At 46.1% G+C, this 13,679-nt stretch overlaps 2 protein-coding genes across 10 annotated transcripts in view; one reads left to right on the plus strand and one right to left on the minus strand.

Moving 5' to 3' along the window:
- TMEM116 (transmembrane protein 116) overlaps positions 1 to 13,679 on the plus strand; it is a 120,121-nt gene that overhangs the window by 89,301 nt on the left and 17,141 nt on the right. For 3 of the 9 annotated variants that reach the window (XR_011420815.1, XR_011420811.1, XR_011420813.1), the window contains one exon: positions 13,310 to 13,424. The exons of the other annotated variants lie outside the window; for them this stretch is intronic. The gene's annotated coding sequence lies outside the window, so the exon portion shown is untranslated. The remainder of the gene's footprint in view (positions 1 to 13,309; positions 13,425 to 13,679) is intronic. 9 annotated transcript variants of the gene reach the window in all.
- On the minus strand, positions 88 to 3,531 carry LOC100057424 (disintegrin and metalloproteinase domain-containing protein 1a-like). Its single transcript, XM_070220104.1, has one exon. The coding sequence runs from the start codon at positions 3,120 to 3,122 to the stop codon at positions 630 to 632; it is 2,493 nt and encodes an 830-aa protein (XP_070076205.1). The 5' UTR covers positions 3,123 to 3,531; the 3' UTR covers positions 88 to 629.

The following is a 13,679-nucleotide window of genomic DNA, read 5'->3' on the forward strand; positions in this document are numbered from 1 at the left end:
GGGACTTCTGCCTTATTAGATATAGTCCCTCAGACAGAGTCCCAGAAGAAAATTGACTCAATAACTACACCACATGGAATCTGAAGAGGTGTCTAATCTGAATAGGGTTCTATTTATTTTTGTATTTAAAAACTCCTCATTTTATGAATGCACATTTATAGGGGAGATTAGAACAATCACATCAACAATTGTCCTCACATAATAGATAGTTGTTACTTGAAATGAAAATCCAAGTGATAGTAATAAATGCAGGTATATATAGTAGTGTATGTAAAACAAGCCAGATGAATGATGTCATGTCCTGAAAAAGTTTCTGGTGACAGGAAAGATTGGCCCAAGACAAGGACATTGATGTCAGAAGACGCATGTAAAGAGTTCAAATTAAATGTGAAAAAGTAAAAAGTAGTAAAATATTTAACATGTTAAATAAATGAAACTTTAATTACTAAAATGAATAATAAAAATGGGAGAATCCCTCCTCCCACATTAGTATATTTTTACAGACTGTATAATCCTAGTCAGAGCCATTGGAGCTGTCGTTTCCCACTTCGCCTTTGCTTCAGTGAGCCTCTCATTCCCTGAGGGATGGAGGTCTTTCATGTATTTGGCTTCTTCCTCCACTACTTGTCTTATGGCTCTGATTCTTCTTCCTCTTCTTCCTCTTCCTCTTCCTCCTCCTCCTCTTCTTCCTCTTCCTCCTCTGAGGGAGCTTCTGAGCCAGCCTCTTTGGGCTCCGCTTCTGGGGGTTTTTCTGCAGCCTCTTCTGGGGGTTTTTCTGCAGCCTCTTCTGCAGGCTTTTCTTCTTCTTTTGCACCTAAGCAACAGTAGATGCCACAAATAATCAACATCAATAATAATATGAGTAAAAGTATAAGGAATATTAAAACCATCATGTCTAACAATAATCCTGCCCCTTTGGGAGGGCTGGTAGTACTTTGACTTTGAGGCTCTTCTGCACTTGGCAAACCAGGAGGACCACTGTCCAAACTACCCCCATTTCCTGGAGTTGTGCAGTTAGGAGGGGCATAGCCAAAATTACAATGGCAGTGCTTTAAATTGTTGCAAATTCCTTTCCCAGCACACATTTCCTCTGGATTGCAGTCATAGTTGAGCACAGTGTCAGGAGAACAGGAGTGACCCATGCACACTTTTCCTGAACTACACAAAGTGCCAGCGAACACATCTCCATCATCAGGGATATCAGCAGTACCATTAGTTGCATCCATGCTCCAGCAAAAGTCATCTTCAAAAGGGACCTGTATCAGTGTATGTAGAGGTTTGATTGGTGGTAACTGTCTAATATTTGTACAAATAATTTTCCCACAGTATAAATTATCATCTGCACACTTAACATATTCTGGGTTATTTAAAGTGGGAGGGCCACAATTTCCAAACCGGGTCCCTTTGCGATTGAATAAATTGTAACAGTCTGAGGGGGCAGACTTTGAAGGATGACCAAAAACACGAGCACATTGTTCATCAGGTGTCCGGCACTGACCCTGAACACAATAGTGACTACCGTAACATTTTGTACCATCTTGTTTGTAGCTGTCTGTGGGGCATTCTGCAGAGTTACCATCACAATACTCTGGGAGGTCACAATCGTCAAAGGCACTGCGGCATGTGGATCCGCTTTCTGCAAATAGACACGAACTATTACAGCAGGGTCCAGGACTACACTGGGCATTATCCTTCAGCTTACATGCTGGGTTACAGCAGGGGTGATTGTCACAGGCAGAACCACAGTCACACTGCTCATCCTCCTCCACCACACCATTACCACACTCAGCATCCCTACGCACGCGGCCTTTGTGCTGAGGCTTGTTGAATAGGCAGGCCCCTTTGTGGTCAAGGAGGAACTGGTAGAAGTCGTCAGAGCTGCAGTTGCTGAAGCCACTTTCTTTAGTGATGTTTTCATGCATGAGGCAAAAGTGTGTATCTTTACAAACGCAGGCCGAGTGGTCGTGCTGAATACCCAGGTTGTGCCCAAGCTCATGGACCATGAGCGCTGCAAACAGGAGGACATCTTCATGATGGAAGGATTCAACAGCTGCTGCAAAGCCAGTGGAACAGGCACCATTGAGAAATGCCTGTCCCGTGTCCTCTTGAGGGCGATGTCCAAGAATCATGTGGGCAACATCATGCTTCACACGATGGAAGAGCTTGTCTTGTCTCCAGCTATTGAAATTCCTGAGGGTAACTTGCAAGTCCGCTGGGACCTCTATGAGGTCCCCCTCGGTCCAAATCTCCATTCCAGCCAGCACCACCTCCGTGTTTATTCCCCTAGTGAAGGCGTTGGCCAGGGCAATGACGTCCATTACTCTCTGGACTGTCTCATTGATGTTACTGCCCCACATTTGGAACCGCTGGTTGCTGACCACGACAAACATCTCCACGTACTTGGTGTGTGACCACAAGTAGGACAGCGCCTGTGCACTGCGAGGCTTCCTGCTCCCTCGTTGCTGGCTGGTGGACACCACTTGGCTGTCTTTGGAAGTGACGCTACAGGAGATTCGAGCTTCACGCGCCATGGTGTACAACACATGTTCAAACTTTTTTGAAGCGCCCACGGGCTCAATGCCGTAGGATTTTCCCTCCTTAATCAGGACGCCCCTGAGGCCTGAACAGGTGTTGACAGAAACAAAAGAACCTGGGACGCCTTCTATGTAGCCTTCATAGTGACAGTCATGCGCGAGGACGGGCATCTCTTGTCCCAGGATGCCATTGTGGTAGCTGAAGACTGGAAAGTTATCCACAAAATAGTCTCTCTTCACCTTCAGGTGAAGCAGCTGCTTCTGGCCCTGCATCAGCAGCATATAGGATGCCTTTTCCACTGGGCCTTCCCTTCCGTTGACTGTCAGACTCTTGGGGATGACTGTTTCGTAGGAAGAGTAATATACTGCTCCCAGGTCACAGTACAATCTTGGTAGGAAAATCAGCGCCAACACCAGCATGATCCCCAGCCTGACCCGTGAAGGTCCTGGCACTAGCGCCAGCCTGAAACCCTTCATCTGGGGAGCCCAAGTCTGAAGCACTCTGCTAGCTTCACACATAACCGCTTGGTTTTTCTGTAGAGAGGACAAGAAGGAGGCAGAGTCTCTCACAGAGGCTGCCACTGACATGGCCCTAGTGATTGGTTGATGATGCAGGGCCTGTGTCCCTCAGCAGCGCCTCTCCCCGACACACAGACCCTCAGTCACACACATTAGCTCCGGATCTATGCTGGCTGCGTAAAGGGTGGCTGCTGCTTACCTCTGAGGGTTACAGCCCCTGGCTGCGTCCTTTCTAGTCTTTCTGATCTCTCTGTCACCCTTCAGATAGTGGCCTTTCTCTGTGACTTCCTGCCACAGCAGCAACTTCAGCGGTGCTTGGCTAAGGTCCTTTTGACATCATGGAGTGATGTAATCGTGACGAAGGACTACAGACTCTAAAATGCAAGACTGTACCTTGAGAGAGGAAACAAAACCTGCATGCCTTCCTCAACCGCGCCACACGGAACACCCCGCCCCCACCCCTCCTGTCGTCCGTTGCTCGTCTAACTCCAAATGTTCCAGACCAGGCGGCTTGGAGGTCTTTGGTGGGCACACTCCATTGCCCATCTCCCCTCTTCTAAAACTCTTGCTCTGTAACACATGGACGTCACAACTCAGGGTGTCTTACCCCTCAGCGAGGGATTGTAGTGATATGCACATCTCGCAAGCCAGTCCGTTAGATGAGGCAAGTGGGGTGGCTGCGCCTTGCCCCAGGAGAGACCCGAGTGGGCTGATGACCCACGGGGAAAGGGACAATACTCCTACTTTTTAACATCATCGAAATTCAGTTTCTCGCGTTCTGTTTACAGCGCTGTGCGGAAGCGTGTATGGGAGATGCCAACAGAGCAGCCTCCTCTTATGCGTGATTATCATGGGCACATTGGTTGGTATCTCCAGGCCCACACTTTCCTTGGGATGGGCCTGTCATACTGGTATCCTAACATCATGCCTGTTGAAAACTAGGTATCCTGAAAGTGTTAGACTATGACCTCCGTGTGTTCAGTGACCACTTCTGTTTGTTCGTCCTTATACTCCCAGGTCGAGAAGAATGCTTGTCCAAGAGTAGATGAACAAGCATTATTTATTGAATGAATAAGTGACTCCCAGGTCTGGGAGCTCTGATGTCTCATCTGTTGCCTGCTATTTGTTTGTGGTTGCTTCATGCCCACCCTGAACGGCTGAAGGTGTCTTCAGGAAAACCCGCAAAACTTGTGCTGACTAGTGGCACGTTCATGATCTCAAAATGTACCTCTTCCTACATTTCGCTGGTCAGTTCACTCTCCTAATTTCTTCTTGCCTCATTTCACTGAGAAAGATAGAAGCCACCAAAAGAGTCCTACCACATGCAGACACCAAATGAGTTCACCTGTATCTAAATTTTCCTCCTGCTATAGCGGATAAATTGTCCACGCTCCTCCAAGTCAAGGCCAGTCCTTCTACTTGTGCGTGGCGTCTCCTTCCCTTTCAATTTCCCATGGACTTCGCTTTTCTAATTGTCTCTTCTCTCTCTTACTTCTTAAACATCTGTCTGTCCATTGGATCGGATCTTGTTATACGCTGTAATATCTCACCATTGTAAAACCATCCCACTCAGCCCACATCACTGTCCAGTCACCGTCCAATTTCTCCTCTCCGTTTCATAATGAAACTCTTTGAAAGAGTGTATATATATACTGTTTTAATTTGCATCGCTACTTGATTCTTTTCTGATATTTTTTATTTTGAATCATAGTACAATCACAAAATGTGCATAAAACCTGGATGTATTTTTCAGTAAATTATTAACAAGAGAGCAGCTAAGCCAGACACAGAAGGACAAATATTTTATGATTTCATTTAGATGAGGTTCCTCGAATAGTCAAGTTCATAGAGACAGAAAGTGGAATAGAGGTCACCAGGGCCTGGGAAAAAGAACAATGGGAGCTTGTTGTTTTGTGGGTACAGAGTTTCGGTTTGGGGTGACGCAAAGGTTCTGGAAATGGATGGTGATGATGATTGCACACCTGTGTGAATGTACTGAATGCCACTGAACTGCACACTTGAAAATGGCTAAGATGGTTAATTTTGTGATATGTATATTTCACTGAGAGCAAGAGAGAGGGAGAGAGAAACAGCTGCATAAGTACAACCCTGATGAAGTAATCAACAGTTTTAGCTCCATCGAAGTCACCCATGTGCCACTGCCGGTCAGAAGTCCTTGTGCTTCAGAGATCATCCTGATCCTGTCTTCTCTGGTAACTACATTCTCACTTTTCTTTATTGTTTTGTTTCCTAAATGTACATCCCAGAATCACGTAATTTCATATCACTTGTCTTTTAATAACACCTTTATTGAGATAGAATTCACATACCATAATATTCACCCTTTAAAGTGTACAGTTCAGTGGTTCGTAGTATGTTCAGAAAGTTATGCAGCCATCCCCACAGTCAGTTTCAGAACGTTTTCCTCACCCCAAAACAAAACTCCTGGATCCATTAGCGGTCACTCCCCATTCTCCGCTGCCCGCAGGGCCTGGCCACTGCGACTCTACTTTCTATCTCAATGATTGTGTCTGTTCTGGACATTTCATAGCAATGAAATCCTACATGTCGTTGTCCTCTGTGACTGGCTTATTTCACCTACCATGATGTTTTTAAGGGTTAGCCATGTCGTAGCATGTATCAGTACTTCATTTCCTTTTGGCTCACTGATATTCTTTTTGTAAGGATATACGACATTTTAATTTTTGATTGCTCAGGGGAGGAACAGGTTGGTTGTTTCCACTTTGGGGCTATTATCAAACATACTGCTGTGGACAGTGGAGTGTGGACATATGTTTTCATCTCTCTTGGGTGGGTCCTTAGGAGTGGAATTGCTTGGCCGTATGCTAACTGTGTGTTCAGCCTGAGGAACCGCCCAGCTGTCTCCCAGAGCAGCTACACAGTGTTCCATGCCTGCCAGCAACAGATGAGGATTCCAGTCTCTCCACATCATCACTGACGCTTGTTGTTGTCTGTCTGTTTGATTACAGCCACCCTAGTGGGTGCGAAGTGGTGTCTCACTGTAGTTTCGATTTGCACTTCCCTAATAGTTGATGACGTAGTACATGTTTTCATATTTGTCTTGGTCATTTATATCTTCTTTGGAGAAACGTCTGTTCACATCCTTTGCCCTCTTAAAACTGGGTGTCTTTTTCTGGTTGAGTTGTAAGAGTTCCTTATATTTTCTGGGTACTAGTCCCTCTCAGATATATGATTTGCAAACATTTGCTCTCATTCTGTGGGCTGTCTTTTCGCCTTCCTGTGTCTCTTAGGGTGGAGAAGTATTTCATTTTTTCCTGCTGATTCTTTTCTTATTGTGTTGAAACACACATAACATAAAATTTACCATCTTAACCATTTTTTTAAAAGATTTTATTTTTTCCTTTTTCTCCCCAAAGCCCCCCTGTACACAGTTGTATATTCTTAGTTGTGGGTGCTTCCGGCTGTGGCATGTGGGAGCCGCCTGAGCATGGCTCGATGAGCGGTGCGGTGTCCGCGCCCAGGATTCGAACCGACGAAACAACTGGGCCACCTAGAGCGGAGCGCGCGAACTTAACCACTCGGCCGGGGGGCCGGCCCCCCATCTTAACCATTTTTAAGTGTACCAATCAGTGGTATTAAATACATTCATAATGTTGTGCTACCATCACCACTATCGATCTCCAGAACTCTCTTCATCTGGTAAAACTGAAACTCTATACTCGTTGAACTATAACTCCCCATTGCCTCCTTCCCCTCGGCCCCCAGCAACCACCATTCTGTTTTCTGTGTCTGTGCTTTTGACCACCCTGAGTACCTTGTACAAGTGGGACCATACAGTATTTGTCGTTTTGTGGCTGGCTCATTTCACGTAGCATAATGGCTTCAAGGCTCATCCATGTTGTAGCACATTGCAGAAGTTCCTCCCTCTTCAAGGCAGAGTGGTATTCCACTGTGGGTATCCAACCGCATTTTGCTTATCCATTTGTCTGTGGATGGACACTTAGGTTGCTTCCGTGTTTCAGCTATTGTGAACATTGCTGCTGTGAACGCGGATGTACAAATATCTCTTCAAGACCCTCTTTCAGTTCTTTGGGGTCTATACCCAGAAGTGGGATTGCTGGACCAAATGGTAATTCTATTTTTGATTTCTCGAGGAACCGCCATGCTGTATTCCACGGCGGCTGTACCATTGTACCTTCCCACCAACGGTGGGCAAGGGTTCTACTTTTCTCCACATTCTCTCCAACACTTGTTGTTGTCTGGTGTTTTGATGGTAGCCGTCCCAATGGGTGTGAGGTGGTACCTCGTTGTAGATTTGATCTGCACTTCCCTAACGATTAGTGGCGTTGAGCGTCTTTTCATGTGCTTATAGGCCATTTGAGTGTCTTCTTTGGAGAAAGGTCTATTTGAGGCCTTTGCCCTTTTTGGAACCAGGTTGTTTGGTTTTTTGTTCTTGAGTTTTAGGAGTTCTCTATGTATTCTGGATACTAGTCCCTGATCAGGTATATCATTTACAAATATTTTCTCCCATTCTGCGGGTTGCCTTTTTACTCTGTTAATAGTGTTTTTTGATGCACAACATGTTTACATTTTCATGAAGTCCATTTTGTCTATTTTTTTCTTTTGTCGCCTCTGCCTTTGGTGTCATATCCGAGAAATCTCTGCCAAATCCAGTGCCGTGAGAATTTTGCCTTAGGTTTTCTTCTAAGCGTTTTTATAGCAGGACAAGTCCGACGAGTGGGATTTGCCAGGGAACTGGCAGATGTGTAAATTAGTGACAATTCTAAGGGGATAGGGCTTCTGAGGGAGCTCCGGACTGTTCTGCCCGCTCCACTGGGTGCTAGGCTGCGTGTTTTCACAAACTACTGTAGTTGAGATGATGCGGTCTTTTAAGGCTAGTGGGGACCTGAGGAGAGGGGTGTGGGAACAGGGCAATTAAAGCTTCACGTAGCTCGCTGCCCTTACCAAGATTCAGCCGTTTTATTGTTTTTGTTTTTGTTTTTGAATGAACAAACTTCAGATGGCTGTTGTTGCCGAACCAAAGTGGGTTCGCTTCCAGTGAGTTAAAATCAGACTCTCCACCAGCAATGGTTGTCACACAAAGTGGAATATATTTGCAACAAATAGGAGACCATGCCGAATCATTTCCAAAGTCAGGGCTCTCCCGGAACAAAGGGAAGCAGGTGTCCTTTTATTTCGGACGGGGAATGAATATTTAAAAGGGAAGTTCTCTCGTCACAGTGGAGACGCAGAGACCGGTATTAGCTGGCGCAGGCGCAGGCGCCGGCGCAGGCGCAGTCTGAAAACATGCTCTCACGTGCGTCGCATGTTATGCTAATAAGGCCTAGGCTCCTCCTCGGGCACGGATTCTAGTATTAAAATAAGGCAGAGGGCATTTTCGGGTCAACTCCAGGTCACCTGCACAGGCGCTGCCCTTGCAGTGGGGCTCGATCTGGTTCAGGCCGGTTGACGCTGGCGTCTCTTCCCGACAGGGCTCTGAAAATCAACCTTGAGGGAGTGTTAAGCACCTTTTTAAACTTCCTTCGAGCTGCTCTGGGAATGCCGCGGTGACACTGTCACTTTGGTTAATTTCCGTACCTCTACAGAAGTTGATTTTGCCTATTCTTGCCAGTGCTGTAACCACTTTTGTGGTGGAGAGGATTTCGGGGGGGGGGGGGGGGGCCGGATCTTATTTTGACATTTTGGAGGTGCTTCCCGTTTTACCTCTTAACTTCACGAGAATCCACGTGAATGCACTGTTTGTGTATAGCCTCTTTTGTTCCACATTGCATTCAAGTTTTTGGGTCACTATAGCTCATTCCTTTTCGTTGCACTACGCTTGTGTTTCTCTGCATGGACCTGTCACAATTTAACATCCGTCGTAGGATCTGTGAACACAGGGTGCTTTTCTTTTGGAATACTATGAAGAGAGCTCCTGTGACCCTTATTGTCCAGGAACATGAGGCAAATAAGCAGAAGTTTCTCAGGTATTTGCCTAAGAGTGCAATAGCTAAGTTATAGGGTACTTGAGACTTCAATTTAGCCAGAAAATAAAAGTACTATTTCCAAGTGGCGTGCCGGTTTACATTTCTAAAAAGTTGATGAGCGTTTCCACTGTTCCACAGGAGTACGTGGAATTTTCAGTCTTATATAGCCAATCTTGTGGGTGGGTATGATGTCTCTTGGTGGCTGTACAGTCTGCGTTTCTCGGAATGCTGATGAGGTTGAACACCTTCACAAATGTCTTTTGACCCATCCTTTACATTTTGACTCCCCTAAAATGAGCTCTCATCCCCACCCATCTGTCCCAACTGCTCTACTCCGGGATAGCAGTGAATGACTCTCCATTGTCAAATCAAACGATTGACACTCAGTGCTCACCTGTGGACCCATCAGCAACATTTCAAAGATAATCGGTGCGTTCCCATTTGCCTTTTGGAAGGATCACTCTGCCTGCTGGGTGGAAAATAGGCTGCTGGGGAAGCCAGGGTGGAAGCAGGGAGCCCAGTTAAAGACTTCTGCGGTTGTCTAGGAGGGAGCTGATGGTGACTTGGAGTGCATTGGAGAGTTGGGGGTGGTGATAAGAGGTCACATTCTGGATATATGTGGAAGGTAGAGCCAAGGGAATCCGCGGACGGACTGGATTTGGAGTGTAAATCTCTCCTAGAAACACTGTCTTCTCTTGGTTTTCAGGACAACATTCTCTCTTGGTGGTACCCCTACCACACCGGCCAGTCTTTCTCCCACTTCTTTTCTGAATCCTCCTCATCTTATCCACAGCTACACATGGGACGCCCTGGAAGTAAGTCCTCACCCAGTCCTGGGATCTCTTCCTTTCTCTAGCTCTACTCGGAGTGCTCCTGAGGGCAGTGTCACCCAGTCCCGTGGCTTGGAATATCATCTGTACACGGACAACTGTCAGATGTACGTCTCTGCTGATTTCTCTCCTGAGTTCCAGACTCAGTCATCTTGCTGCCTAGCTGACATGCCCACTTGGGTGTTTAATGGGCGTCTCTAACTAAAGGTGTCTGAGGCCTGCGCGCGCTCTCTCTCTGTCTCTCTCTGTCTCTGTCTCTCTGTCTCTCTCTCTCTCTCCTACTCTACGTCTGCTCCATCAGCAGATCCTTTCAGCTCTACCTCACATTATACCCAGACTCCAGCCTCCTCTCACCACCGCCACTTCAGCCACCTTCCTGAAAGCTGCCAACATCACCCACTTGGCAAATCACAAGAGTCTCTAAGGGTCCTCTGCTTCTGCGGTTGCCCAGTGCCCTGCACCTGCCTGTTCCTTGTTGACATGGCAGATGGAGTGATCCTTCAGTGCTTCTCAGTTCCGGCCCCTCCTTTGCTAAAACCCTTCCATGCTTCCCATCTCCACTGACACAAAAACATCGTTCCTTACCAAGTCTTCACGTGACCTGTCTCTAGCCACAGCCCTCGACCACTGGTCTCCGCGATGCTCCCTCCGTCCAGACATGCTGACCTCCTTGCTGTGCTTCAAACATGCCAAGCGAGCTCCCGTCTCAGGACCTTTTCACTTAGAGGTCCCTCTGCTTGGCTTGCCCTTCCCCTGATACCTGCAGTGCTTCTTCCTCACTTTCTCCATGTCCCTCAGATGCCGCCTTATCAGACAGAACTTCTCTGACCACGGCTTAAAATAGCACTCCACCCTCACATCACTCCTGTTCCCCGGGCACTGCTTCATTTTGTCCCATCGCACATATTCCAACCTGGCACATCGTATACTTATCTGTTGACTGATGTCAGGTTTGTAATTTTTTAAATGTTCATGGGATCAGAGACTTTGTCTCATTTACTATCATTTCCACGGTACTAGAACAGTTCTTAGGTAAAGACTCAACCGAGGTGGAATGAATGAACGAATGAGTGAGTGAATAGAGAGGGGTAACCTGTATCGGTCCCTTAGTAAACTCAGACTTCTGTAGAAAGCATCCAGCTTGGACAGCAAGGCCTGGAATGTGGAAGTTGGCCCGCCCTGAGCCACCTGCACATTAAGGATTGAAGATACGGTGGGGAGAGGGAGAAAGCTAGAATGCCTGATTCAGGATCCAGGAAGCAGGATTGCTTTTAATGCCACCGTGGTCTTGAGTGGGGCTCTGAGGAAAAGAATAAAGTCCCTACCAGTCTTACCCCTAACTGGGCCCAAGGCACACATCAACCAAATCTTGCTACTCACCCCAGAGATTTATAATTTACTAGGGGAAATAGAATGTGTTTGCAAATGACTGTATGTCAGGTCAGAATGCCGTGGATATAAAGGAAATTCAGTATTATGACTTGATAATGGATAAATCTTGTCGTTGCTGAACAACGTACAGTGAATAATACAATCTTACATCCATCATCGCATTTTATCTTAGATCTTCTCGGCATTTATTTGAGCGCCCGCTGGACGCCAAGCGCTGCGCTAGGTAGCAGCACACACGTGCCCTAATTTAATCTCTCAGCCACTCTGTGAGAGGCATCCTTTGTGCTAACGTCTCACTAGGGAGGAATCCCAGGCCCGAGGAAGTGAAGTTCCATGTCTAAGACCAGTCAGCCAGAATGTAACACCCGAGACTTAGGGACATGGACTATGAAAGCCCCCTCAATCAGAGAAAAGGTGACTTTCTTCTTTTGAAAAAAGGTGCTCTTTTGCTCTCAGAAAATTCTTCCCGGTAGGATTCGTCAGGCTAGAAGGACGAGGGACTCAAAGCTTACGCGGCACTCACGCTCTTAGCATCCGAGGAGAAGACAAGAGCTCTCACAGTGCCTGTGGGATACATTCTGAGAAATGTTCCGATAGGCGACTTCGTTGTTGTGTGAACATCACAGAGCGTACTCACGCAATCCTAGATGGCATGGCCTACTACACACCCAGGCTATATGGGACTCATCTTAGGGCACCAGCGTCGTATATGCGGTCCGTCATTGACCAAAACGTCGTTTTGCGGCACATGGCTGTGTTTGGATTGGTTATAAAAACAGCTAGTCTGACAGTAAAGATGACTAAAAATCGTATCTGTCCTGGAAAATCCGCGAAAAAGCTCACAGGTTCTGTTTTTAGGTGCATCATTATATAAAACGTAAATACTTCAATGCAGACTCTCAGTAGTTGGGGGATTTGATTCGATGTACTGATACCATTTTGTTGCAACAGTTTTAGTTTTCCTTTGAGGAGATTCCCATCTGTGAGCTTTCCTTAAATCGTGACACATCAGTTACCTCAAAGTTGGGGTCCGTTCTCATTTTCAAAGAGCAAGGAATTAATTGGTGGGCTTTTCGTTATTTGGCATATTTATTTGCATTTCTTTATTTTTCTAGTGACCTAATGTATCCACGGAACTATAAAGGATGGCTTTGGGTGGATCTGGGATCAGGGGAGGGCATGAGGGAGAGCCTTTTCTCCTGTTCCCGGGCACTGACACTATGCCTTTTAAATTTCTATTTTCCATGTGAAATTGTCTGCACTAACACCCAGCTCGTGATTATTAGGTGACTGAAAATGCATTACTGGAAGAAATGCTGTGGTTTCGGAGTTTATTCCCTTTGTCTCTTACAAGGTTTTCTTTCCATTTCTTCATGAATGCATGGGTACCTCCAGAATTTGAGATTCTGAGAACATGTTCCACGAGTAAACACCTTTCTCACTCTCAAAGCGCCAACTGGAAATTTCACTCAACGACAAGGATGCATATATGCCCCCTCTTCTATAGAAAACAACCACTTGATGGTCTGTTTCAGACTGACTCTCCTGTAAGTTCTTTCCCTGAGTATCCCCAAAGAGAGCCCACGTTTCGTTCAAAAAAGTAGAGAAAGGTCTGCTGGAGCAGTTTGAGGAGCCTCGCTGGCGCTGTGAGAGTTGGACTAGATAGGGGTAGGGAAGAGTAAGGTCACTCAGCGGGAACAAGACTGATCAAAAGCCCAGAGTGGGAAGTGGCCGCGGTATGGAACGGGGACGGAGGTTCTCCCTCTTAGACGTGCTGATAGGAGGAAATGTTTCTTTTCAAAAGTCACAGGAGACAACGGATGGAAATGGACAGGAGGACCCAATTGTCACAGTCCTTTCACGCCACACCAAGTTTGTCTTTCTACTCTAGATCATGGGGGAGCAATGGCAGTTCCTGAACTCGACTGTGGTGACAAAATCAGTGTCTGGGGAATCATAGGAAGGCTGTTGGAGAGCCAGTCAGATCGATTATAGCAATGAAATACAGGGTGAGGTTGCAAACACTTGGTCACTGACGATTCCACCTCTGTTGTTTTCTTTTTAGGTATTTACAAAAATATTTTCTAACTGTGAGAAGAGTCACTACGTCTTTGTCATTCACAAATTGATCCAACACTTTCGTTATCCTCGTATATTTCATCCCGGCATAATCTCTTTATGTAAGACTTCCATAATTTTATTGAATAACAAAAGTGGTATTGCCTCTTTGTTGCCTATTCTTCAAAAACTTTTAAAGCCTAATGTCCAGAAGCAGGGGAGTATTAATTTTAAAGAGTCAGCATTTTGCAAATATTCTTGGAGGAAGTCTGCTCTTGCTTTTGAGAAAACATTTCAGCGAGCATACTTGCCCCAAGGAAACACCAACATTCTATTCTGAAATTAAGTTCGTAAACACAGAAGTTTAAAAATTTTTG

This window comes from Equus caballus, chromosome 8 (genome assembly GCF_041296265.1).
Source record: "Equus caballus isolate H_3958 breed thoroughbred chromosome 8, TB-T2T, whole genome shotgun sequence".
Taxonomy (NCBI): domain Eukaryota; kingdom Metazoa; phylum Chordata; class Mammalia; order Perissodactyla; family Equidae; genus Equus; species Equus caballus.

Bases quoted from the DNA above. Each gene is read 5' to 3' on its own strand.
- LOC100057424 (XM_070220104.1), bottom strand. From the start codon at position 3,122: ATGTCAGTGGCAGCCTCTGTGAGAGACTCTGCCTCCTTCTTGTCCTCT.